This window comes from Rhamphochromis longiceps, linkage group LG3 (assembly GCF_057381845.1).
Source record: "Rhamphochromis longiceps isolate RC_006_pf linkage group LG3, R_longiceps_female_GT1.1, whole genome shotgun sequence".
NCBI classification, from domain to species: domain Eukaryota; kingdom Metazoa; phylum Chordata; class Actinopteri; order Cichliformes; family Cichlidae; genus Rhamphochromis; species Rhamphochromis longiceps.
Window position 1 is genome coordinate 10,485,892 of NC_140559.1, and position 23,168 is coordinate 10,509,059.

The following is a 23,168-nucleotide window of genomic DNA, read 5'->3' on the forward strand; positions in this document are numbered from 1 at the left end:
AGGGGCTTTGCAATAAGCATAACTGGAGCATATCATAGGGTGATTACAGACCCACACATCATATGCTCTCCAGCTGCTACTAGCTCCTGCACACTTAATGACGTCACACAAGTAAAGACTGAACAACAACACCGAGGAAACAGAAGAAACTCCAACTATCATATGACCCCCTGTGAGCTCTTTGGCAAGAGTGGGAAGGAAAAACTCCCTTTAACAGGAAGAAAGCTCCAGCGTAACCAGGCTTATGGAGGGAAAACCATCTAACAGTCAAATGATCATTTCTGAGACAGTCCTACACTTGTATGGACACATTCAGGTATGAAAGTATGAATGTTTTGTGTGTGAAATTCACTGAACGAGGCACTTAGACTGTAAACAGCATTTTAATGTCACAGTTATTTGAGCTGAGGGTAACTCTGTCAGATGAAGCAAATACTATTTTCATAATGGGTCCATCTGATGATTATTTATTCATCTTTTAGCCGTCCAACACTAGAAATTGTTAAAACTATTACAAATACACAAAGAAAATGGTGATCACAGCTGTGGAGAATCGTGAAATACTCGTGTGAATCGTGTTGTTATGGATGTGCTTCAGTTTATTTCATTTAAAGGATGAATAATGAAGAAAAACATTCTAGATTTTTGCATTTTTATTGTTAAAAACTGCTACAGATGTTGCTCAGTCACATTTCCATAACAGATGGTGTCAGATCTTTATGCAGTGTCGGTGAGACGATCAACAACAGATCAGACAAAACACTCAAGCGGACACTCCTCTGTAGAAGGAAACATGGAAAGTGTGAGGTAACATCAATTTATATTTCAGGCTGTTTTTATGTAGAACTTCAGCACCAATGTACAAGTACCGGTTTTAGGAAGATGAACAATATTTTCAGGAAGGATGCCGGTCTGCAAGCAGAGCTGGTTGAACTTCTCCTTCACCTCAGCGCTGAGGTCCAGACTACGTCCTGTGAAGCCACGTGATGTAAATCTGCTGCAGTAACTTCACAGTTTACTGAACACAGCTAAATGCAACGTTACCGTATAATCTGCTTTCAACAAAGGTTTCATTCCGTCCGGTGTTGATGTAATGATTCAGGCCGTACTCGTCAGGCTTCACGTCGACCACACGCATTTCAGTCACAAACCCCGTGACTGACAACAAGGGAAACAGCAGAAGAAAAGATGTGAAAAATACTGGATGATGATGATGGAGGATTAACCGTGGTGGTTAAACTGTTTCCTGTCTTTGTGGGCGTACTCACAGGGAATGCTGAATGTGAATTTTCCAGGCACGTCAGTCTTGGTGGCTAAAGTCTCTATTTTCCAACATGAATCGCTACGGGTGCAAAGACACAACATTAATCATCAGTGTAAATATTTTAATGCTGTCCAAATGGTGTTTGCTTTGTCTGTCCACTCGCACTCACAGAAGATGTGAGGACACCACCTTCAAACCCCCATCTTCAGTTGGCTCAACCATGACGGTGCCGGACTTCATGTTGGCTTTGCGACAGACAAGCCATTTGAAATTAGAGCAAACTCCAGTCAAGTACCACTTACCTGCAACCTGTGTAAAAATGTGTATACACACACACACACACACACACACACACACACACACACACACACACACACACACACACACGTAGGAAAACATTTAGTATACACATCCAGAAATGCATACACTATTATATATTGTACATATATTTATTAGTTTCAGGTTGGCCATTCTTGTATTTTGCTCGTTTGTGTTGTTGTGTTTGCACATCTCTGTTGCTTGTGAAGCTCGCACACAAGAATTTCACTCGCATGTGCTGTGCCAGTGTGCCTGCACATGTGATGTGACAATAAAAGTGATTTGATTTGATTTGATTTGGACACACAAATGGAAAGCACTGAGAATGATACAGAAGCATAAGAGCTGCTTATTGTAACACTTTGTGCATGTGTGTGTGTGTGCATGTGTGTGTGTGTGTGTGTGTGTGTGCATGTGTGTGCATGTGTGTGCATGTGTGTGTGTGTGTGTGTGTGCATGTGTGTGCATGTGTGTGTGTGTGTGTGCATGTGTGTGCATGTGTGTGTGCGTGTGTGTGTGTGTGCATGTGTGTGTGCATGTGTGTGTGCATGTGTGTGTGTGTGTGTGTGCGTGTGTGTGTGTGTGTGTGTGCATGTGTGTGTGCATGTGTGTGTGTGTGTGTGTGCATGTGTGTGCGTGTGTGCATGTGTGTGTGTGTGTGTGTGCGTGTGTGTGTGTGTGCATGTGTGTGTGCATGTGTGTGTGCGTGTGTGTGTGTGTGCATGTGTGTGTGCATGTGTGTGTGCATGTGTGTGTGCATGTGTGTGTGTGTGTGTGTGTGCACATTAATAACACACTGATGTATGTTAGTTTGATTTATGCTATATCTGAGAAAACAATTGCAGAATTTTACATCAAAGTTTCCAAAGCTGATGTTTTGTTGTTCACTCTGTTTTATATTCATATAGTTTGTTGTTTTTAAATCAGTGGACAAAATAAATATTATCAGGCAAAATCCAGGGTGAAACATAACCAAATAACCTAAATGGTGAAGTCATTATAGAAGTACATGTTGCAAAGGTCAGCCTCCTGTATAGACTGCTAAACTGTCTGGGGGGGCCCTGCCTGTCCTCGTTGGATAAGCTCCACCCCTTTTCCATAAGACGGAGACATTTGTATGAAAATAGATGGGCAGTAAAATAAAAAATATTATGGATGACTCTTACCCCCTGTACATCAAAGTCCGCCTGAGGCAGGATTTCAGAAGCAGAAACCATGAGGGAGCACAGCACCACTCCCAGAAGGGCGCGAAGTGAAGCCATAGCTGCTGAAGAGTGAAGACGTGATGATGGAGGAGATCACAGATGAAGATCTGCTGCCTGCTGACTCTTTATATAGAAGAGTGAGACTATCTCCCCACCAGCAGCTGCACTTATACAAACCCCAGGTGCTGGGATGGCTTTGAACATGTGACATTTTCTGCAAACACATGGACAGTTTCATAACCACAAAGATTATTCCTGCGGGGGCAGAATCGTATCCGCTGTGTGAGAGGTGAACGTCAGACAGTTCTCAGAAAATGTAGTTTCTCTTTAAGCTTTTAACGTCTCTTTTACCCCATTTGTCTAAAACTACTTGACAGCCCTTCATGTCAGAGGTTTATTATCTGTGCAGGATGGAGCATCCTCAGAGTGAAAAGCTAAATTTAAACACAGTTTTTTCCAAAGCTCACTGATTAGGAATCTCAAAGTTGGCTTTCCTCATCAGTAATACATGGTCTCAGCCAGGCTGGACACGATCACTCCTACAGGAAGTAAATGTACTTTTATTTCACCTGTGAAATGATGAAAAACAGCAGAATAGCTTACGCTAACAAACGGGTGTTGAAATGTTTCATTTTCTGCTGTTTCACAGGTCAAAAAGGGCGTCGAACCAAACTGAAGCTGAGCTGCTGCTGCTGTTGTAGTGCAGCATCTGCTGTGTGCTTCATCAGAGAACCTTCTTGTCATGGTCCTGCGTCTGAGGACTCAGTGTTTTGTGTTTCTTTGTGCTTTTGTTCATTCCGAGTGTGTATTCTGTTGTGATTTTGCCATTTGTTAGGTTTCTGTTCTTTGCCTGCCTGCTCCCACTTCTCTGTGTTCCCTCTGTCTGTCCATGGTGTTATTGTGTCTGCTCATGAGTCTGCCTGTCAAGTTCAGTGTCCTGTCTGGTTCTCTGTGTCTGTTAGTTTCCTGTTTTATTCTGAAGGTTCATGTCTGATGTGAGTGTGTTCAGGTTACGTTTCCCCTGTCCCGTCAGCTCTGAGTTCTCCCAGCCGTGTTGCCCTCCTGTCTCTCCTCCCCGATTACTGGTGTGTGTATTTAAGCCCTGTGTGTTCTCCTGCCTGTTGCCGGTTCGTCTGTGTTACTCTATGTCCTGCTCGTCTCTCTGCTTCTCATCCCTTTTTGTTTCATCTCAGGTTTGTCATTTAGCTTTCCCAGTTCAGGTCTTTAGTTTTGTCTTCCCTCTTGCCTGTTTTGCCTTCTCACCACTGTGTAAATAAACTCACCGACATCTCATCCACTGCCTGCATCTTGGGTCCTTCTTCTAACTCCACACGGCTCGCCTCGGCAGCCGTGACACTTCTGTACACAGCAGACAGAGGCTGCTGGCACTGAAGTCCATCTGCTAGAGAGCTTTAAACACTGGTTATTGAAGTGGCTTTGATGATACTGATACACAGTCTTTGCTGCTGTCACAGGACAGGGATCCACCAGGGAGTAGTTGTCAGGATAAAGAGCCTTCGCTTCTCTAAATATAAACTGGATACTTGTAGGAAACTTTGGGAAGCAGCATTTTTCCTCATATCGTCTAAAATGAAGTTAGCTCAGGTGCTTCTTCCATACTTGCTCTGCAGAAAGCCAAAGAGTTTGGAGCTCTGCAAACATTTCCAGCACAGCTGGATGTTTGTAACTTTGGTCACCTCTGTATCATCCCTCAGATTCTTTCTGCACAGCTTTGAAACCATGACAGCACGAGTGATGCTGAGGAGACGTCCAGTTTAAACAGACCTTTATTCCTGGAACACAAACACATGAAGTGATGCTGCTAAAGAAGAACATTTAATCGCACTAATGAATCAAGCATCTGTACAGTGGGGCAAAAAAGTATTTAGTCAGCCACCGATTGTGCAAGTTCCCCCACTTAAAATGATGACAGAGGTCAGTAATTTGCACCAGAGGTACACTTCAACTGTGAGAGACAGAATGTGAAAAAAAAATCCATGAATCCACATGGTAGGATTTGTAAAGAATTTATTGGTAAATCAGGGTGGAAAATAAGTATTTGGTCACCTCAAACAAGGAAAATCTCTGGCTCTCACAGACCTGTAACGTCTTCTGTAAGAAGCTTTTCTGTCCCCCACTCGTTACCTGTATGAATGGCACCTGTTTGAACTCATCATCTGTATAAAAGACACCTGTCCACAGCCTCAAACAGTCAGACTCCAAACTCCGCCATGGCCGAGACCAAAGAGCTTTCGAAGGACACCAGGAAAAGTATTGTAGACCTGCACCAGACTGGGAAGAGTGAATCTACAATAGGCAAGCAGCTTGGTGTGAAAAAATCAACTGTGGGAGCAATCATCAGAAAATGGAAGACATACAAGACCACTGATAATCTCCCTCGATCTGGGGCTCCACGCAAGATCTCATCCCGTGGGGTCAAAATGATCATGAGAACGGTGAGCAAAGATCCCAGAACCACACGGGGGGACCTGGTGAATGACCTGCAGAGAGCTGGGACCAAAGAAACAAAGGTCACCATCAGTAACACACTACAACGGCAGGGAATCAAATCCCGCAGTGCCAGACGTGTTCCGCTGCTGAAGCCAGTGCATGTCCAGGCCCGTCTGAAGTTTGCCAGAGAGCACATGGATGATACAGCAGAGGATTGGGAGAATGTCATGTGGTCAGATGAAACCAAAGTAGAACTTTTTGGTATAAACTCAACTCGTCGTGTTTGGAGGAAGAAGAATACTGAGTTGCATCCCAAGAACACCATACCTACTGTGAAGCATGGGGGTGGAAACATCATGCTATGGGGCTGTTTTTCTGCCAAGGGGACAGGTCGACTGATCCGTGTTAAGGACAGAATGAATGGGGCCATGTATCGTGAGATTTTGAGCCAAAACCTCCTTCCATCAGTGAGAACTTTGAAGATGAAACGAGGCTGGGTCTTCCAACATGACAATGATCCAAAACACACCGCCCGGGCAACAAAGGAGTGGCTCCGTAAGAAGCATTTGAAAGTCCTGGAGTGGCCTAGCCAGTCTCCAGACCTCAACCCCATAGAAAATCTGTGGCGGGAGTTGAAAGTCCGTGTTGCTCGGCGACAGCCCCAAAACATCACTGCTCTCGAGAAGATCTGCATGGAGGAATGGGCCAAAATACCAGCTACTGTGTGTGCAAACCTGGTAAAGACCTATAGTAAACGTTTGACCTCTGTTATTGCCAACAAAGGTTATGTTACAAAGTATTGAGTTGTATTTTTGTTATTGACCAAATACTTATTTTCCACCCTGATTTACGAATAAATTCTTTACAAATCCTACCATGTGGATTCATGGATTTTTTTTCACATTCTGTCTCTCACAGTTGAAGTGTACCTCTGGTGCAAATTACTGACCTCTGTCATCATTTTAGGTGGGGGAACTTGCACAATCGGTGGCTGACTAAATACTTTTTTGCCCCACTGTATGTTTGTCTGTCAGTCTGTCAACAGTTCCTCTGATCGACTTCAGACTTGGTGGGTGTTTTGTTTTTGCAGCGGTCAAAGTCGATCAGCGTATTGCTTTGTCTGCTGTAAATCTGCCTGTACAAAGGGAAACATGCATGTTTTTAGATGCAAACTCACAACATGGCTGCATTTTTTTGGTCATCTTGTATTTTATATTGATTTATTCTATTATGTTTTGTATCTTTACAAGTGTGTCGATACAAAGGATTGATTAAAACAAAGGTCTCAGCTGTGCTGTTAGGGATGCTCTCATATTTGTTTCAAATGTAATAAATCAAAGGATTTTAGGCTTTTCATCCTTTTTATTTGTTTGGTTCTAACAGCAGCTGGATAAAAACATGCAGGTGATGAATATAATTGTGTGATATTATGAGCATTGTTAATAAAGAAAGAGCAGAGACAGTAAAAATGAAACAGGTCATGGAGGTGAGATTTTCAGAACAAAAGCTCCTCAGTGAGACGATCACCTGGACACAAGGTCAGGCAGCTGGGACTCATCTAGAGAGCAAAATGGAAAAGTGATCTGTGCAGAACATCACTGTTGACTGCAGTTAAGATAAGATAAGATAAGATAAGATAAGATGACCTTTATTAGTCCCACATGTGGGAAATTTGTTTTGTCACAGCAGGAAGTGGACAGTGCAAAAGTTATATAGCAAAATTAGAATACATTAAGAATAAAATACTGTACACAACTGTACAGAATAGAATAAAATAAAATACTATATACAGTAGAATAAATAGAATAAAATGTACAATAAGATAAAAATAGAATACAAATGCTGTACAACGATACAACGATGACAGAAAAGATTATTGCACTTAGTATTATTGCATATGTATGGATGTATGTGCTTGATCAGTTAAAGTCTTTGTTGTGGAGTCTGACAGCAGTGGGGAGGAAAGACCTGCGAAATCTCTCCGTCCCACACCGTGGGTGCCGCAGTCTCCCACTGAAGGAGCTGCTCAGTGCTGTCACAGTCTGCTGCATGGGCTGGGAGATGTTGTCCAACAGTGATGAGGCCGACTATTGCAGAGTCATCAGAGAACTTCTGCAGGAAGCACTGGGTGGAATTGTGGGAGAAGTCTGCAGTGTAGATGGTGAAGAGGAACGGAGCCAGAACCGTTCCCTGTGGGGCCCCCGTACTGCAGACGACCCTGTCCGACACACAGCCCTGAGTCCTCACATACTGTGGTCGGTCGGTGAGGTAGTCCAGGATCCAGGTAGTGAGGTGATGGTCCACTCCAGAGTTCACCAGCTTGTCCTTTAGAACCGAGGGAAGAATGGTGTTGAAGGCACTGGAGAAATCAAAGAACATGATTCTCACAGTGCTTCCAGCGGTCTCCAGGTGAGCGAGGGAACGATGTAGGAGGTGAATGACGGCATCATCCGCTCCAATGCCAGGCTGGTAGGCAAACTGAAGTGGGTCCAGTGATGAGCTTATTAGGCGCCGAAGCTGAGCGAGGACCAGCCGCTCCAGGGTCTTCATCAGGTGGGATGTCAGAGCCACCGGCCTGTAGCTGTTGAGGTCCTTGGGGCGTGAAGCTTTAATCCTTTGATGTAAAAATTATTTACATCAGACTTCTTCTCTGAGATAAGAGCACAATTTCTGGGAAAGATGACAGTATTTCCAGGCTGGATGCTGTTTGCAGGGAGAACTGAATGAAACTCTCCTGCACCTCAGCGCTGAGGTCCACACCTGTGAACACAGATGAGGTCAATCTGCTGCAGCACGTAGAGCTTTACTGATCAGCAGGTTCAAAGGATTCAGCAGAGCGTAGAGTCAGAGCTAAATGCCACATCACCATAGAGTTTGTTAACAACAGCTTTCTTTGCCCTTTGTCTCGATGGATTGAATCAGGGATACTCGTCATACTTCACCTCAACCACATCACTGAGAGACCCCAGCCTGACACAGCAGCAGAGATGAAATGATGAAAGCAGAAATGGCCTGCATTTGTATAGCGCTTTTCTAGTCCATAGGACCCCAAAGCGCTTCACACTACATTCAGTCATCCACCCATTCACACACTGGTGATGGCAGCTACGTTGTAGCCACAGCCACCCTGGGACGCACTGACAGAGGCGAGGCTGCCGGACACAGGCGCCACCGGGCCCTCTGACCACCACCAGTACAGAAACAGCAAACAGATGGTTCAGTTGTGTGTTTCTCTCTCTGTTTCCACGTACCTGTCAGGGTTCCTGGGTCGTTGACCCAGTGATTTCTGTTTTGTCATGTTCAGTTTATTTTCACATCTATGTTTTCCGTGTCAGCATACCGCCTGCGTATTGTGTTCCAGTTATTTCCATGTATCATTAGTCAGACTAAGTTCAGCTGCGTACTCACCGGTTTCTAATCATTCATCACCCAGCGTGTATTTAAGTCCTCAGTTCCATCCGATCGGGGTTGTGTCATTGATGTTCATGTGATGTTCTGTTGTCGTTTCCGCCTGCGTTCAGCCAGCCAGCCATTTTCTCCCTTTGTTCTGTTCATCCACTCCTCATAATAAATCTGCACCTACCTGCGAGTCCTGCGTTTGGGTTCCTTCTTCCTCGCCTCCACATGACGCCTGACAGTACCTCAGCTTGTTTCTCCAACATGAGCCATCAGGGCTGAAAAACATCACTAACACATGAATTCTTTCTCTTTTTGTTATCACCTGTGATCATGTGTCTTACTCAGACGCCCTCTACAGGAAAGGGCAGAGCAGGCTGTACCTGCTGCGGAGACTCAGGTCGTTTGGAGTGGAGGGCCCACTCCTGAAGACCTTCTATGACTCTGTTGTGGCTTCTGCTATCTTTTATGGCGTGGTCTGCTGGGGCGGCAGCATCTCTGCTGGGGACAGGAAGAGACTGAACAGGGTGATCCGAAGGGCCAGCTCTGTTCTAGGATGCCCTCTGGACCCAGTGGAGGTGGTGAGTGACAGGAGAATGGTGGCTAAGCTGTCATCCCTGATGGACAACATCTCCCACCCCATGCAGCAGACTGTGACAGCACTGAGCAGCTCCTTCAGTGGGAGACTGCGGCACCCACGGTGTGGGACGGAGAGATTTCGCAGGTCTTTCCTCCCCACTGCTGTCAGACTCCACAACAAAGACTTTAACTGATCAAACACACACATCCACACATGTGCAATAATACTAAGTGCAATAATCCTTTCTGTCATCGTTGTATTTTTACTCAGTTGTATATAGTATTTGTATTCTATTTTTATCTTATTGTATATTTATTTTATTTTATTCTACTGTATATAGTATTTTATTCTATTCTGTACAGTTGTGTACTGTATTTATTCTTATTGTATTCAAATTTTTGCCTCATAACTTTTGCACTGTCCACTTCCTGCTGTGACAAAACAAATTTCCCACGTGTGGGACTAATAAAGGTTATCTTATCTTATCTTATGTTTCTGTCATTCACCAGTTCTTGTATAGTTACGTGTAACTAGACTTCTGTGGGACGTAAATGATTGTTTTGTATGCAGATCTGTACAAAGGATGGAAACACTTGATTACAAAGGAGATCTCAGCTGTGTTGTTATGGATGGACTTCAACGTATTTGTTAAAAAAGAGAATAAAGCAAAGTGTTTTAGCTGTTTGGGAGTTTTTGTTTGATTCGATTCAGTTTTATTTCTATGGAGTCAAATAATAACAAAGGCTCTAGAACAGCCCTGAGTTTGTCCAGGTGACACTCCTCTGAAGAACAAAGACAAAGAGGAAGAAGGGGATTCATTTTCAAGTCTTGTTTCTTTCAAAATAAAAGCTGAAATGTTTTGGAAGCATGATAATATTTCAGCCAGGATGCTGTCTCCAAGGAGACCTGCACCTCAGCGCTGAGCTCCACATCACGCCCTGTGAAAGCACAGATATAAATCTGCTGCAGTGAGAAGAACTTTACCCAACACAAGTGTAGAAGTAGACATTTGACTTTACCTACAACCTGTTAACAACAAAGCTTTCATTGCCTCTGCTGTTGATGTCATGTAGGACTAATCATACTTCACATCAGCCATGCACACGTCAGAGGATCTCCAGGCTTTCAGTAATAAAGCCAAGCAGATGATGTGAACATAGCAATAGTAAAACATGCATCATAATCAGCTGTATGTGTCGACTATGTGGCACCTCAGTCTTGTTGGCATGAAGAAAAGTTGTGTAACATGTAGCATAAGGGCTGCAAAGACATCATGTAGACAGCAGTCGTCTGTTAGTCGTAACGTATCTCCTGTTAAAGAGTTAAATGTGCGTTCTCCATCTCTGTCCTCTCACAGCTCGCCGTACACCAACTCCAGCTGTGGTAACCATGGCTGTGCCCATCAACACGCTGAAGCTGAGACGCCACCCGTCACTATGGCGACTCCAATAGGGTTACCTGTCAGCTGTGGACGCATGAAAGGAAAACAGCAGAAACACAGACATGTTTACTGGAACATTTCCTATTGACAGCTTTATGGAAAAGTGGGTTTAAACACTTTTCTGTGTTTGATTTTGTTTATTTATGGATTTATTGTGAAAGGAATTTCAAAGGTTTAATTTGACCTTTCCCCTGTTCGACTGGAGACGAATGGATGGTGCTTTCTTTGTTGAATAAAACTCTACACACATCTTAAACCACCCTCGCCTCAGCAAAACAATGACTCATCTTAAATCTAACCAACCACAGACTCCAAATCTAAAAAACAAACGGTGAAAGAAAACAGGGACTTTAACCAGAGAAGTACTCACTCAGACACTGTTGACTTAATGGTATTCCTTATCTGCAGCTGGACTTTAGTCTGCATTACACTGAAACTGGCAATTTCATTTACTTTTCCTGTTTTAAAGCTATCAGGCTGCTTTGTGGCTCACTCAATACTAAACTAAGATACTTTCAGTGTGAATCATTTGCAGGAACACAGGCAGGATTTAAAGTGCAGAACTTTACAGTCTCTGTCTCAAAGCTGGTCTGAACATGCTAACAGCTCTTTGTTTTTTTCAGTTTTCACTGGTTTGATGTAATGAAAGAAATTTTAAAGAAGCAGACGATTGTTGTTATTTTAGTTCTATAGTTTCATAAATCGTGGTGTGGATCTAAGTCAACATTCAGAATAAATAAGATAATACAGCACTTTGATGGTTGCCTTTGTATTTTCCCAGCAGTGCTCAGGTTGGTTCTTGGCTACATTTACATACAGATGTTAATGTGTTCAGCAGCTGGACTCATCTGAGGAAGGAACATTGGAAAGGTGCTCAGTGCACAACTGCATCACTAATTTTATGTAAGACCCTGTGTTTTATTGTATTTATATGTTTTTAACATTTGACTTAAACACTTTTGGGAAGGATTGAAATGTTTTCAGAAGTTTTTCCTTCTGTCCGACTGTAGTACACACAACACTGCGTCTCCCCCCATTATCACAGTTCCTCAGGCTGGTGATGAGCGCCCCCTGGTGTCACAGTGTTGATGACGTCATGCACAGTGAAACATAAACAGTGTCTGTTAATAAAAAATCATGTGTCCATTCTCATGTTTGCATCATGTTTCTGTAAAATCATCAGCTGTTTCTGAACCTTCTTCATTGTTTGACTCATTCCAACAACTGTGAGCTGTGATGGAGTCAGAGCAGCTTCATCACTGACGTTCAGGTGAAGCTGAACTTAGTGAACTGTAGAAATGATCAGGTTGTGTTCTGGTGTAAAATAGTTCTGTGTGAGGTCGCGCTTGGTCAAACAATTGATTTTAATGAATACACGCGTGGGAAGACCAGCTCCGTTCGCAGACAGGGCTGATCTCCGACTTCATCAAAGCATAAACAGATATTTTATACCATCAGGGCTTAAATTTAATGACACCCCCTCAACGTCAGATCCATTTCATACATAGGTCAGATCAAAACCACAATGACTTTTAACAAAGTTTAAAAAGAACATTGTCTTCGTCTTCACGGCAGGTACTTCCTGTCACTGCCGGATGCTCGCTTATCGTCTTGACACATCAGCAGCAGTTCTGCGACAAACTGCTCTTTTGCAACCCCGACTAGCTCCTGACCTCTCACCAGACAGAGAGACAGAAGCCACTCTCATATATGTAATACTCTGGCACAGCTGGCTGCCAGCAGAGTCGCAAGCCACCCAAAACTTGATCCCAAACTTGTCAGGTTTACTTGCAATATTCTGGAGGAAACAGCACCGAGTCTTTGATGGGAAAAGCTGTTCATCAACGGTGATATGTAGACCAGGGTTGTAGCACGTGATGCAGTTGGTGACAAATGATCCCCACACACTGGAAATTGCAGCGAACTTATCAGTCTTTGGTCAAAGGAGCTTGCAAAGAAAAGCGTCTGGACTTCTTTAAGTTGCTTGAAGACGTTTCACCTCTCATCCGAGAAGCTTCTTCAGTTCTAAGGTCAAATGGTGGAGAGTCCCAGATATAAACCTAGTGGGAGTGACCCCCCACAGAGGGACAAAAGGACCCCCTGATGATCCTCTAATCACCTGAGCCAAGGTGTGAAACTGGGTGTGGGACCCAATCAGCCAGAGTTTTGGGTGGGTTCATTGTGAAACCTGGCCCCACCTTGTCATGCGAATTCCTGAGATCAGATGGCCCAGGATGTGAGTGGGCGTTAAGGCGTCTGGGAAGGGAACTCAAAACTGGATTATAGATGGCAGAGAGTTGGTGTCGTAAACCCCGCCTCTGTTCAAAGATGGCCGCTCACAGTGGACATAGATGCTTCTTTCACTCCTATTTCAAACCATCTGTCCTCTCTGTCCTCTCTGTCCTTAAAGCTTAGCTAAAAGCCTACCAGCCATTTGGCTGCTCTCCGGGTTTTAAAGGTAGAAAGGTAGAAGCCTGGGACTCCTAGTATTAAGAAAATATTGAGTCTTTCAGAAAATCTTGAAAATGAAATGAAACAGCTGACAGCCGAGAAGTCGCGGTTCCTGGACGAGTCCTACCAACATGCTGTCAGACTGGAGCAGATCGCTCTGAAAGCGGATTCAGCGTCCACTATGGTCCACTTGGACTTCCTGATTGAAAAGATGAAGCAGAAAGGACACAGAGAAGGTCCAGAAACTGGAGGAGATGAGAAGATGAGTGGACGAAGGAGCCAAAGCACATGTTGGTACGAGCTTCAACAAACTCCATCAGCTGTCAGAAACATTGGGAGATCCTTCCCCTGCTGTCAAACAAGTAAAGAAGCATCAGGCAGCAGTGTAGATGCTTTTCCCCGATACTCTCTATGCTACATGTTCAGATGCACACCACATGTTTGTTTGTTCTTTCTAACAGATGGCACACTACTATTAATAAACACCAGTTATTTATTGATTACTGATCAGCACTGACATCTCTACTCAGAGAGAGCTTCATAATGTTTTCATGTTAAGGAGAAGTGACAGTGCCTCAGTGTTTGTGTCAGGAAGAGCAGTTTTATGCATCTGACATCAAGTCTGTACCAAATACAACATGTGGCTCCAGATGTTTGTCACCGTCCTGGGTCATGTGACCCAGCATTAAGAGTTTATTGTTGTATTTGTGATTTCTTAGGTATATTTAAAGGATGTTAAGTTTTAGTATTATTAACAGGTTGCCTTTCAGTCTAGTTTAGGTTATTCTATGTATTCTTAGTTATGAGTGTGTTCTAGTATATTACATGGTCTGTCTTGTCCTCAGTGTTTCACTATGTCTGTGTCTAAATCCCCCCTTTCAAGAAACGACTTTCATTAAAATTCTGCCTGGTCCTGTGTCTCTGTAACATAATCCAGAACTTAATAACAAGCTGACATTTTCCTCCTGACACCAACGATCAGCTCAACAGACCCTCATTTTACCTGCATACACTCTGCTCACCTGTCAGCCTACAAGAAACACATGATTTCATCCAGGTTCCTTAAACTTGTATCCAATCTGACTCATCTAATGCTACATGCTTTATTGATCAGTGTGAGATGTGCACTAGTAGGTTTCTTTGAGACAATCATTGGACTAAAATGATAAGTGTATTTATTGTTTGAGGTCTCTGTAGTGAATTGCTAAATGACTCTCATTCCCAGAATTAAATTCCCAGGTTTAATAAAACATTACAAATACACAGTGGTGACGTTTGATATTACCTGAGATTGATTATTTAAGATGATTTATTTTTCAGAATACCCATCAACTGTCTGCGACCATCACCAGTTAATCTGAGTTAATTAAAATCATTGTGGTCTGAAGAACATAATGATGTGTGTCTGCATTTGCACTGGCACAAACTGGAAAGCTTTTTTTTGCCAAGGTCTTTAATCAAATATCAGAAACACTGACAAACAGAGACAAACGTTCAATAAAAATGAGGAATCTGCAGAGCCAACATCTGGAACACAGAGAGTGAAAAACATGAATAAAAACCAGTTAACGTGGAACACTGGTTTGTCTGGTGCGGCAGCTTTTTACTAGTTGATAAATCACTGACAACCAAAACAAATGAATACTGGCACAAACTGACTCTGAGGCTGTTTCTCAATATGTGGACTTGTGTTCTCGTGGACTCGTGATACATCATCACTTACAGACCAAGTACTGCTCCAGTTCAACCATCAAGCCAAGTACGCTCAAAATTCCCGGATGTGGTCTCGCTAATCCTTTTTTATCGAGCATGCTAAATATCCCAGAATGCATTTTGTCCAAAACTCAGACGCGTCAATGGTGGAGGACTGCGGCTAAAAACTTTTAAATATTACTCTTCCTGGGTCACAAAATCAACTTTTAAGATATTTACAGGTGAGAATGTAGCTGTGTAAACTTCAAATATTGCAATTTATATTTAATTGTGTTGTAGATTGCAGTGTTTTGTGTTGTTTCACTTTAAATTTGTTTAAAAGGAAAAGGCTGAAAATTTCAATAGTTAAAAGCTGAACTGTGAATAGTTGGTTATTGTAATATATGATTTATTTATTACATTTTATGTGGAGTGAATAAATAAAAATATATTTACGGTGGCCCCCACAGACAAAGCACGTACAAACTCCAAAACACGTACAAAACACAACAGAAGTGCTCCAGGATGCTAGGGGGCAGTGTTGAGCTTTTTTACCTAGTGGCTAAACAATCCAGGAAGTACCAACGACCGGATTTGGTGTGTGGTAGTAGCAGGTAAATGAACATTTTTTAAAAATTATTTGAATATATATGAGTGCCTATGTATAAATACACAAACAATACACATATGCTTTCAACTGTGTAATTTAAGTGATCTAGGTAGCTCTGTTTTGGAAGTTCAGTTAACGCTAGAAATGTGTTTTGGAGTTTGTACGTGCTTTGTCTCTGGGGGCCACCGCATATATTTATATATAAACATATAAATAAAACCACATTTTTTACATTAGTAATTCCTTTTGTGCATAATTTTATATTATTGTTAATAATAAGTAAATTAAAGCTGGTACGGAGCCGAAAGAGCCGGTTCCCTAAAAAGAGCCGGAAATCCCATCACTAATGACATGGGGTAAAGGAGAGAGAGGGAGAGTTAGCTATGGTGTGTTGGGGGAGGGGTGACACAGGCTGCAGCTCTGGGAAAAAGCTGCTCTTTAGTCTGTTTGTGTGGGTTCTGATTGGCCTGTATCTCTTCCCTGATGGGAGGGGTACAAAAAGTCTGTGACCTGGATGGGTTGGGCCCTTGATGATGCAGCTAGCTGGCTTCTGCAAACAGCTAGCATAGACCGTGTGGAGCAGGGGTGCCCAATCCAGGTCCTCGAGAGCTACCGTCCTGCAGCTTTTAGATGCATCCCTACTCCAACACAGCTGAATCAAATGGTTTGATCTCTTCAGCATGTCATCATGTTTGGCAAAGGCCTGATAACAAGCCATTCATTTGATTCAGGTGTGTGGGAACAAGGATGCATCTAAAAGCTGCAGGACGGTAGCTCTCGAGGACCGGGATTGGGCACCCCTGATGTGGCGATTCGGGAGTTTGGTTCCAATGATCTCCTGGGCAGTTTGACGGTCCGGGTCAGAGTTCGACGGTTTCCTGCAGTTAGTGATGGCCAAATGAAGCTTTCCGAAGCTTGTATTGAAAAACGGTTCATTACTCGAAGCTTTTCAACACAGTCCTCTCCGGTGACATCTGGTGGTGAAAATTTTGAAGAGCAGCTTGAATCTGCAAAATAAAACGGACTGCTCAATTATCACTGCTCACTCAAGAGTGGAGTTCTCTCTGATATTGGGCCACCGTTCCGTTGCTTTGAACATGTAATTGGTTTTGTTTTCTCGATTGGGGGGCTGAAAAAAATGTAATGCGTATTTGCGTAATACATTTTGATCAATAAACTTTCCCTATTTAAACATGCACTATGGTGGCCTTTCTTTGCTCATAACTCCTTTATGTTGGTAAATACAATAAGTGAGCAACATATACAATATACATATGATAACGCACAGCACATTATGGAGTATGCCCCTGCTGTGAAGTCCTGCCTCCATCTACTTGTCGTTTAATCACTGGACAGCTGGACAGGTTCATACAAAATATTAGATGAGGCCAATTGTCCTATACATATTTTTGACCTAGGGGTGGGATTGATTGTGAACTGGAAAGGGAAAATGCTTAGGGAGCTGAGTACGGCTGCATCGTTACTGATTTGTAGAATCATTTTTGATTCGATACAGGATCCGATTCAATTTGATTGGAATCTGGAAAGTTTTGCCTCAGTCAGAAATATTACAATTCTGATCATTTAACAGTATATATCCATAATTTCGTATCTATTAAAAGAAAGCTGACACATGTGAGACTTAATTAGAGATGTAAACAGAGAGTTATGAACCTGCAGCTGCAGAAGCCAGCGAAGAAAAAAGAGGCAAACACAGCGCGGACCCGACGATGCACCAAAATCTGACTCTGACGCGTCGGGTCCGCGCTCTGTGTTCACGTTTGTATGCAGAATCCGTAAACCTGCTCCCAGTTACTGTTTTAGCTGCATGGTGTTTGACGACATGTTGTGAGGTTTAACCTGAGATGCTGGCGTTTCAGGCATAATAACGTTAATTTACAAATCGACACGGGATTTTAATGAATCAATATCACTTTATTCAATTTAGCATGGATTGTAATCAGAAAGGCGATAATCAAAACCCACCCCTAATCAAGAACTTGCAAAGTAAAAACATGCTCTATGTCAGGTAGCCCTTTTGTTATTTACATTTAAAAAGAGGATTAGTGTTACTGTGCGCTGGCTGAGTCTGTTTCTTTTCTTAGAAATAGTTTCTCCTGCCCTGGAGAAAATCCACTTGCATGGAACAGAAGAGGCTGTGGAGTGCAGGAACTACACTGCAAGCTGGTAGATATGCAGGTATTCCTGGGTCCTGCAGACTATCACCTAAAAACAATAAACAAAATGATTTTCTAAACTGTAGCAATGTAATGTACGTATAGTGTCAAATACATTGTTGTAGTCTTCATTAGCTTTAATTCACATGGAAGTGTTCCTAAAGTCATATGCTGTAATGATATTTCCATTATGAAAACATGATTTTGGACATTTCAGGTTTTTCACTTCGGCAGATAAAATGAATTGAGCAAAATCAACTCAAAATATTCCCACACGCCAGAACGTCCTCTCTTCCTCGCTGGCTCCATATCTGTCAGTGGAATGATCACCTCTTCGCTCTCTGTCACCATCAACACACTCCACGAATCCCGTGGATGATTCACTTCCTTATATCCGTTTGAATCAGGTACCGAAGCAGTTACGTGCGTAATGAAGCTTCGGACGTCACTGGTCACGTGACTTTTGCCAAACGAAGCAAGCCTCGACACAGTGCTTCTGAACCAGTGTGTTGTTTTTTTCGACACACGCTCCGGAGCGTCAGCTTCAAGCGGGCCATCACTACCTGCAGTGCAGCTGAAGCACCACACTGTGATGCAGTGACAGAGGATGCTTTCTGCTGTGCTCCTGTAATAGTTTACTAAGAGCTGGGTCGGCACATTTTCTTTTTTAAGTTTCCTTAGGAAGAAAAGTCTCTGCTGTGCTTTCTTCACTGAGTGGGATGTGTTAATAGTCCATGTGAGATCTTTTGTTATGTGTAGGCCCAGGAATTTAATGCCATTCATCCTCAACTTCCTCACCATGTATGTGGAGGGGTGGTCGTGTTGTTTTCTTGGCTCTCCTGTAGTCTACAACCATCTCCTTTGTTTCGGCAGTGTTCAGAACCAGCTCGTTGTTTCCACACCCTCTGATTAGATGTTGGACGTCCTCTCTGCAGTGAGACTCGCTGTTGTCTGATATCCTTCCCACTATTGTAGTGTCATCAGCAAACTTCACTGTGGTGTTAGAAGAGGAGTGGATGGGTTTGAATAGAGTGAAAAGAGCTGGACTGAGAACGCAGCCCTGCGGGACTCCTGTGTTCATGGTGATAGCAGATGATGTAAGGCTGCCCACCCTGACCTTCTGTGGCCTGTTTGTGAGGAAATCCAAGATCCATGAGCAGAGTGTGGTGGTTAGTCCCAGGTCATTCAGCTCGTTTACAAGTTTGTGTGGCACAATGGTAAATGGTAATGGTAAATGGACTGGTTCTTATATAGCGCTTTTCCACTCTTCTGAGCACAGAACCCCCTAACCCAATTCTAACAGAGGAACACGGGTGATGTAGCAGAGACTTGTCCTTCATTAGACTGTGACACTGTGTAACAACTAAAACACACTTCAGTGTTTAAATTCAGTTTGTGAACTCAAACGTGCAGCTGCCACATTCTGAACAGCAGCAGCTGTCAAACTGCTCTCTATGTTTGCAGCTACAGCTTTTAAATGGCTGCTATAAATGTTCATTTTCAGATCTCTGATTGGAGGAGAAGGCAGCGCTCAGTCAGTCATATTGTGATGAAAGAAACATGAAACAGCCCTTTAACATGAGCACTCACTCAGAACCTCAAGCACAAAGATCAGCTTAACAGAGAAAGCCTGCTTAAGAGAGAAAGCCTGCTGTGTGTTTCCTCGACAAAGGAAGTATGTCCACTCGTAACCAGTAACCATAGTTACTTCATAAGTTACACAGGTGACACAGACTCCACACTTCCTGCATCTCTTTCAAAGTAAAAGCGCTGCGTGCTTTTAGTGGTCTTATTGTGAAACATCTGCAGCAACATTGTGTGTAAGAGGTGATGTTGAACTCCAACCACTGAGCCTCTCTCCTTTATTCTACACACATGCAGGTCTGTGGACTGTGAGAGGAAGCTGGAGAACCCGGGAGAACCCACATGGACACGAGGGGAACCAACTGGGGTTCAAACCAGGAAACAGAGACGGGAAGAACATGACTCCACCTTCCATCTACTCACCTGCAGGAACAGTCAGTGCAGACAGCAGCAGCACACACACACCTGCAACTCAGAGGTCATGATGAGGACAGACAGGTGTAGGAACATCAGCTCACCTACAGCAGTCAGCAGAAACAGGCCTGAAACTGAAGAACACACTGGCTGTGTCCCAATTCAGGGTCTGCACGCTTGAAGTACGCATTTCAAGTGCGGTTACGTCACCGCCACGCAATGACGGCTGTCCCAATTCGAAGTATACTTCAAATGCATACTCCAAATGCGCCGTCGATTTCCCCAAATATCAAGCGTGGTCCGGTGCACGCTTCGTGGTCCCATATATCCCACAATTCATAGCGCGGCGGTGGATGTGGATAATTTTGCCGCAAAATACGGCAGAAGGGAGCGGCCGAAGAGGTATTTTTCCCAAATTTTATTGAACTTATAAAGCGAACAGTCAGTCATTCCAGTTCAGTTTGTACAGTAGACATACAAGGCAAATAAGGGTAACAATATACAGTGCAATGAAATAAGAAGGATAAATAAATAAAGGATAAAAAAAGAAAAAAAAGGGGGGGGGGATGTGAAAGACTTCATAAAAACTTTGTACTTGAAAGTTGTGACAGCTCATTCCTTAAACATTTCTGAATGAACTTCAATCAATGATAAACCTTTTTTATTGGAAGTTAATTTAAGAGAGTTTAAGTAATATTCAATTTCAATCAAAAACAAATTAAACAACGCACTGTTTTCGTCCCTTGCCCACCGATGCCTTCTTGTTCCAGTAGCCCACTTTTCGTCAGGGTGCCCTGGTTCCTCAACACCTGACGCGGACCTTGTTGATCCGGGCGACGTCCGAGCCGGCATGCCTTCATATTTATCTGTCTCGCTCATGTCTGCGGTAGGCTTGCTTAGCATAGGGGGCTACTGGAACAAGAAGGCATTGGTGGGCAAGAGACGAAAACAGGGCGTTGTTGGAATGCTACTACGCAAGTAACCCCGGCGGAAGGGGCTACATGAATAGGATGAGGGACCTATGGATTCTTCGATACCCAACATCCACAATGACGGCGAAACAACTAGTAGCTCAGTGTTCCAACATTCGAAAGAAGGGACTGCTCTCACAGCTAGAGATTGACGAGGTACAACACAAATGCTACGGCAAGGAGGAGTCAGGACGCCAGGTCAGGGGGGAGATATCATCACCCCCACCCGAGATTGGGTACATAGCCCCAAGTGCGATAGGAGAAGGATCGTTGAGTGCGAGAGGAACTGACCTGAAAAATAGGATCATGGCCAAGCTTGAAACCTGGATCCCCCGCAGCCGGTTACCAAGATTACGTGAAGTACCCTCAGAAGGTCTGCTAGATGATGTTAATGCAGCACTACGGACAATACCTACAACCACGATTACCGACAGTAACAAGCTGATCTACAATACGGCAGCAGTGATCAGTGAGATGCTTGGCTACAAGTTGAACAGCCACAAGGGGCAGTACCCTCCATGGAGAAGGAGGCTAGAGGACAAGATCAAAGTAGCACGGAGGGAGGTTAGCCAACTAACGGAGTTGCAGAAAGGTGCGACAAATAAGGTGCCTAAGAAATACAGCAAGCTGTCCATACCTGAGGCCTTGGAAACTGCCAAGCAAAGACTCACAGCCTTGGCCAGCCGCTTGAGGAGGTACACCAGAGAGATAGAAGGCAGGAAAATAAACCAGCTGTTCTCCACAGAACCAGCAAAGGTGTACTCTCAGTGGCAAGGGAACAATAAGAGAACAGCACCACCAAGGCTGGAGACGGAGCAATACTGGAAGAGCATATGGGAGAAGGACACAACCCATAACGGCAATGCTCAGTGGCTAGTGGATCTGAGGGCAGACCACAGCGACCTCCCTGAACAGGGTCCATTAACCATCACAGTGGCAGATATCCAAGAAAGGGTCTCCAGTATGAAGAGTTGGACAGCACCAGGGCCCGACATGGTTCACGCCTACTGGCTAAAGAAACTGACTGCACTCCACGAGCGTCTGGCAGCACAAATGAACCAGCTGCTAGTTAACGAGAGACACCCGGAATGGCTAATCGAAGGTCGAACGGTCCTGATCCCCAAGAACCCTAAGAAGGGACCGGTCCCCTCCAACTACCGACCAATAACCTGCCTCAGTACCGCATGGAAGCTCCTGTCAGGCATCATATCGGCTAAGATGAACAGGCACATGGGTCAATACATGAGCGGGACACAGAAAGGAATTGGCAAGAATACCAGAGGCGCAAAACACCAGCTACTGGTAGACAGAACAGTCAGCCGAGACTGCAAGACCAGACTGACCAACCTGTGCACTGCCTGGATTGATTACAAGAAGGAAGGAAGGGGGCTGGGGACTGGTGAGTGTCAGCACCACAGTCCAGGATGAGACAACGAACATCCAAGAATACATTGGGAAGATGGCCCCAACTGACCGAGTGCTCAGTGAATACCTCAGGCAGCAGAAACCCAAGAAAGAGGAGGGAGATGAGGAACCATCATGGAAGGACAGGCCCCTGCACGGTATGTACCACCGGCAGATAGAGGAGGTGGCTGATATCCAGAAATCCTACCAGTGGCTGGACAAAGCTGGACTGAAAGACAGCACAGAGGCACTAATCATGGCAGCACAAGAACAAGCTCTGGCCAACACCAGTAGGCGGAAGGGTAAAGTGTCTTGCCCAAGGACACAACGACCAGGACAGAGAGCCCGGGGATTGAACCGGCGACCTTCCGATTACAGATACGCTTCCCAACCCCCTGAACCACAGTCATCCCCAGTGTACAGGAACATCTGTGCCGAGTATAACCTGGAAGTCCCGAGGTCAAAATGGGAGATGCCCCCAAGGGTGGTGGAGAATGACCGAGCTAAGATCCCGTGGGACTTCCAGATACAGACGGACAAAATGGTGGTGGCTAACCAACCGGACATAGTGGTGGTAGACAAACAGAAGAAGACGGCCGTAGTGATCGATGTAGCGGTTCCGAATGACAGCAATATCAGGAAGAAGGAATACGAGAAGCTGGAGAAATACCAAGGGCTCAGAGAAGAGCTCGAGAGGATGTGGAGGGTGAAGGTAACGGTGGTCCCCGTGGTAATCGGAGCACTAGGTGCGGTGACTCCCAAGCTAGGCGAGTGGCTCCAGCAGATCCCGGGAATAACATCGGAGATCTCTGTCCAGAAGAGCACAGTCCTGGGAACAGCTAAGATACTGCGCAGGACCCTCAAGCTCCCAGGCCTCTGGTAGAGGACCCGAGCTTGAAGGATAAACCGCCCGCAGGGGCGTGCTGGGTGTTTTTATATATATATATATATCTATATATATATAGATATATATATATCTATATATGTATATATATACATCTATATATATATATATAGATATATATATATCTATATATGTATATATATATATATATCTATATATATATATACATATATAGATATATATATATCTATATATATATATCTATATATATATATATAGATATATATATATCTATATATATATATCTATATATATATATATAGATATATATATAGATATATATATATCTATATATATATATCTATA

General features: G+C 43.8%; 1 protein-coding gene across 1 annotated transcript; it reads right to left on the minus strand.

The window, feature by feature from the left end:
* Positions 1-613: 613 nt before the first annotated feature.
* On the minus strand, positions 614-2,934 carry LOC146672865 (lipocalin-like). The gene is made up of 6 exons (XM_085401628.1): positions 2,749-2,934; positions 1,434-1,573; positions 1,269-1,342; positions 1,045-1,158; positions 870-971; positions 614-779 (listed from the first exon to the last, which is right to left on the minus strand). The coding sequence occupies exons 1-6, from the start codon at positions 2,842-2,844 to the stop codon at positions 751-753; spliced, it is 555 nt and encodes a 184-aa protein (XP_085257754.1). The 5' UTR covers positions 2,845-2,934; the 3' UTR covers positions 614-750.
* Positions 2,935-23,168: the final 20,234 nt, after the last annotated feature.